Genomic DNA, 4,620 nt, shown 5'->3' on the forward strand with positions numbered 1-4,620 from the left:
GCCCTGGTGGAGGCAGAACGAGAGGCAGCAAGCTTGGCCACAGCTCGCCAGCCCCGGAGGTAACAGCTGCTCCTCTTGCAGGAAGATACTGGACTCAACCTGTAAGACAGCAGAGTCAGGGAAGAGCCTCAAGCCGGGGCAGCCCACAGCTCTGCTCAACAGCCAGCATTGTGGGAAGGGGTATGCAGTGTGTAACACTCACTTCAAACGATCTGGAACTTGTCAGCCAGGTACCGCATGGAGGCTGCAACAGGGAGAGGCATAAACAGGTGCTCCAGACAGACGGACATAGAAGCCTGTGCCCCTGTCCCGGTGGGGAACCACCTAGCCCTGCAACCTGAAACGCACATACCCCCAGCCCCAATGCAAGGAGCTCTGGGCCTGATCACTCCCCGCCAACGGAATTTAATGTGGAGCCATTTCCTAAAAGGAAACAAAATGTGCCAGTAGCTCTCAAGCTTGGGGCCACGCACAAACCATTCAAAAACTGTCTCGTAAACAATCCAGCAAGACTCTTAGAGGCCACACCAGATCAACAAGGCATCTCTAAAGTCCTATCAGAAGGAGGTCTCTAGGACTTCCTGGCTGGCAGAGTGTGCACACAGTCCACGCAGTACTTTGCTACTTGTCCACATCCGCAGCTGAATATGCACCGCACGCTCCAGCGACAGGCTTGATAGGTTCTCCTCCCCACAGGAACGCTGATCCCTACGAGGCCCTCAGCACCTGCAGCCCACCCCACCCCAAGGGACCACCCCGATTCTGCACTAAGAACCCGCTGCTCTCTGTCCCTGGTTCCTCATACCAAGTTGATCCTTAAGGTCGTCTATTTCTCTCTGTAGCACCAGACACTAGGCCAGCAGACACAGGAGGAAGAGAAATGGTTAGTATACACCCGCCTCCCCTCTCCTCCTCCTCTCCTCTCCCCCGGGCCCTCCATCCCAAACCAGGTGTCTAGACTGGCAAGGGAAAGACTTTCCTCAGGGGAAAGGAGGTGGGCTCCCTCCCTGGGGTGTAGGACGGGGATGGGATGGGGGTGGGGGGCCCACAAATATCAGTTGCACTTGGACTCAGATCCCACCATGGGGTTTGGGTGTGCATTTCCAGGAGCCAGAAGAAGCATTACCCGAGGACAGCCCTGCCTTCCGGGTGGCTGCTGCTGCCCTTTCCGTCTTGGGGGATGGTCAGTTGGTTCCCGGTCACCTGAGAGGGAAAGGACACACAATCCAGCTTCCCAGGTTCCCAGTGAGGTGCAAAGTGCCAAGCCAGGTCTAACGTGAGGTGAGGCAGTACCACCCTCTGCTAGCAGCAAGCGTCCCCTGCTCCGCCCGGCAGGCAGCACAAACCTTCTCTCTGGACCTGCCCCTCCTACACCTCAGGGACAGCCATTTCACCTCAATGGTTGCCAAAGGCTGTTGTTCTGGGTTCGAACCTCCCAGAGTGGCAGCCACAGCCAGCACCTGGGAGAGCAATGTGGGCGAACAGCACTTCACAGAAAAGGCTAATAGCCTACAGCCTACGCCCAGAGTTGACACCCTTTTTCCCATGGGTGAAGCGTCCTGAGAGCAAGGCTGAGCCCCCAGAAGAGAGAGAGAGAGAGAGTCAGAGACAGAGGTTTCTGCCCTCACCCCTGGCCACCTCCCCCCATATCAAAACCCAGGACACTCACCTGAGGGGCCAGGCCCTCTGGGCATGACTTCTCCCTTGTTCATGGCCACGGGCTCTGAGTTTCCTGAATACTGTGTGCCTCTGATGATGAGATTGGTGCTACTGGGTTCTCCATGATGCACCCATGGACAAGATGACCATGGCCTGTCAGTGGTCAGCTAGAAAGACAGATTTCTCACTGATCTGAAGTGTGTGTGTGCACGTGCACACGTGTGTGTACCAGTGCATTTATATGTCTATGCCTGTGTGTGGGAGAGCTCATGTGATTCAAGACGGAGCTGAGGCAGGGAATTGGAAAGAGAATTGAAAGGCTGATCTCTTTAGCACATTCTCTGTCCGTCAGCCCCAGGTCAGCAGGTAGAGCTGAGCTGGGGACAGCATTGTGTCACTGAGAAACCTGGGGTCCCTGCAAGGAAGGTTTGGGGAAGACCTAGCAAGTAGGATTCAGGAAAGTGATGCGACTAAACACTGAAGCTCTGTGAAGCTTTTAAGGGGTCCCCGCAAATCAATTCAGCTACCAGCTCTCCCGTCCACTCCAGCCCCAGCCTCGTGGAGGAGGCTGGAAACAGGCCAAGGGTGGAAAACCGAGCCCAGCACACCCAAAGTGCTACCTTAACGTTTGTCCCTAGTAAAAGGACCCCAATCTGGCATCCTGATGACCCAGTGACTGAGGGTCACCCAATGACAACCCCTGAGGGATGGAGAGAAGGAGCAAGGGGTGAAGACCTGTGTTGTGGGGAGGGTGGGAGGGGGAAGAGTGAGGAGAGAGGAGGGGCCTGGCCTACTCACTTGGCCCTTTGGGAATGGGTCTCTATTTGGATCGTTGTCTTCTCCCGACACCGCCATTGCTGCCACCGACTCCCGGGCCCGCCTAGCCACGGGTTTCTTCCCAGCACGGGTGTGCTTGGACTCTTCAGCTCCCCAAGGGACCAAGGCCTCCTTCTTGGACCTCCGGAGCAGCGGGATGCCAGAAATTGGGGAGAAGGTGGCCGGTTGCAGGGGAGTGGCCGAGATTCTTTGCCCCCAGGAAGGGAAGATTCTCCCCACGGCAGGTTTGGAGACGCCCCCAAGGGACTTCTTCTCCTGGACCCCCTTCCTTCTAGGAGTGGGCCGCGGCAGGCTGCCTGTAGTGGCAGCTGCAGGAGCTGATGCTACTGCCACTCCCGGGTAGCTGGACAGGCTGCCCCCCTTCCCCCAGAGCACGCTCTGCATTTTTCTAGGGGGAGAGGTGTCCTCCTGCCCTGCATCGCCCTGCCTGCCCTGCCTTTCCACAACCGAAATTAATCCTCGCGGAATCGAGGATAGGCAAGAGTCTGGCACATTAAGGAGATTCTCCCTGCCTTGGACATGCAAGCGTCTGGGTGTGTTCCCAGGATCTTCGGGGCTGTTGAGCTTGGCCTGGCCTCCGTCTTTGGGATAAATGCTCACCCTCATCCGCTCTATCTTACTGAATTCATCGGAGGACTCGGGGTCGGACAGCAGCCCGGCTGTGCTTTCTGACGGAGGCCACTGGCAATTCACAGCCACGTTCAACCTACTCTTAGTGCCTTTCTTAGGGTTCCCCCAGGCCCGGCCTGCCTTGGGCCCGCCGACCCAGAGAGGGCCAGCCTCAGCCTGTGCGGCCTCCCCACACCTCTGGGCGGCACCGCCTCGACTGCGGGGTCGCGCCTCGAGGTCCCACAAGGCAGACACTTCGCCGACCGCGTAGCTCTCCTGGGACAGGTATCTGCGGGTGCCCAGCACGTCGTTCAGGTCGGCCAGCTGCTGCAGGATGGCCGCCACTGACTCGTCAGCCAGCTGCAGGGCGTCCCCCTGGTCGTCGGCCAGGGAGCCAGGCCGGCGTTCGAGGCCCTGCAGCACCGGCCCTCCGGCTTCCAGCACCTCCCGCTCTGACTCGAAGCCCTCAGGGTCTGGGAAGCCATTCCCGCCCTCACCTTTGCCGCTTCGTGGTGCCCCAGGCTCTGGGCTGGGGCCGGGTCCCCGCGGGGCTATGGAGCCGGCCTCAAGGCCGCTGGTCTGCTCCCCGCACTCTGAGCCGAAACCCGCTCCCGAAACAGACACCTCATCATCTGGGGAGCTCATGTCGCGATCTGGGTGGCCGCCGGATCAGGGGCGGCGACCATTTATCAACCGGGTCGCAGTGGCGGCGGTCAGGGCAGGTGTGGCGGGCGGCGTCTGGAGCTCGCCGTCAAGCATGCTGGAGATGGCCGCAAATGACGCGAGGTTTTCAGCGCGCCAGCCCTGCCGCCTCCTCATTGGTCCGGTTCCTGCCAACCAGCACGCGCCTTGTTTGGCCGTCCCCTCGAGGTGTAACCAATGGGGTCGAGGGCCTCCTCTGGCTTGCTGCCAAGTCCAAGGGCCGTCCGGGCAGTTGGCGAGTTGGCGGGTGAATGTGACGCTGCGAGTATACCTCTGTCAAGCCTCTCGTCCCACCTCCTCCAAGTGCTTAACGATTCCGAGAGTGGGAGAGTTTAGCGGCAAACCTCTGTGGCCGTGGTGCAAGAAATCCATTTGGGAGGTAATTTTGCAGAATCTGTGAAAAGCAACTTATACAGCAGAGACCCCGTGCCCGGCACTCTTCTAAGTGCTGTATGTAAGTAGTAGTGGTTCTTTGTGACGCTCCCAGGACTCTAGTACTAATGATTAGCAGCCTAAGGTTCAGCCACTGACCCACGGTCATTTGGCCCATGGGGATCAGTGGTAGAATTGAAGCCAAGCAATCTGACTCCAGAGTCCCTGCTTTGATTCAAAGATCTAAAAAAGCTATGTTTTCCCCTCTATCAGGAAGTCCACTGCCTGGCATATCTTCTAAAAGTGAGGGTTTACTGCTAAGATCTCTATTTTACTCCATTGATCTATTTGTTAATATGGCAGTAACACACAGTTTTCATTAGTGTAGCTTTGTAATGTTTTGAAATCAGGAAGTTGGAGTTCTCTACTTTTTCTTTGTCC

General features: G+C 57.7%; 1 protein-coding gene across 1 annotated transcript; it reads right to left on the reverse strand.

Moving 5' to 3' along the window:
• Positions 1-203: 203 nt before the first annotated feature.
• LOC136153912 (uncharacterized protein CXorf49 homolog) lies at positions 204-3,750 on the reverse strand. Its single transcript, XM_065916053.1, has 5 exons — positions 2,458-3,750; positions 1,670-1,826; positions 1,127-1,203; positions 806-851; positions 204-244 (listed from the first exon to the last, which is right to left on the reverse strand). The coding sequence occupies exons 1-5, from the start codon at positions 3,748-3,750 to the stop codon at positions 204-206; spliced, it is 1,614 nt and encodes a 537-aa protein (XP_065772125.1).
• Positions 3,751-4,620: the final 870 nt, after the last annotated feature.

The sequence above is a fragment of the Muntiacus reevesi genome, chromosome X (assembly GCF_963930625.1).
Source record: "Muntiacus reevesi chromosome X, mMunRee1.1, whole genome shotgun sequence".
Lineage (NCBI taxonomy): Eukaryota > Metazoa > Chordata > Mammalia > Artiodactyla > Cervidae > Muntiacus > Muntiacus reevesi.

What these genes read in the sequence shown, in the direction of transcription:
- LOC136153912 (XM_065916053.1), bottom strand. Translation starts at nt 3,750, where the DNA reads ATGAGCTCCCCAGATGATGAGGTGTCTGTTTCGGGAGCGGGTTTCGGC. An exon ending in ACCCATTCCCAAAGGGCCAA is followed by an intron (nt 1,827 to 2,457) that starts GTGAGTAGGCCA and finishes CTGTCTTTCTAG; the next exon opens with CTGACCACTGACAGGCCATG. An exon ending in GAAGGCAGGGCTGTCCTCGG is followed by an intron (nt 852 to 1,126) that starts GTAATGCTTCTT and finishes CTGCTGGCCTAG; the next exon opens with TGTCTGGTGCTACAGAGAGA.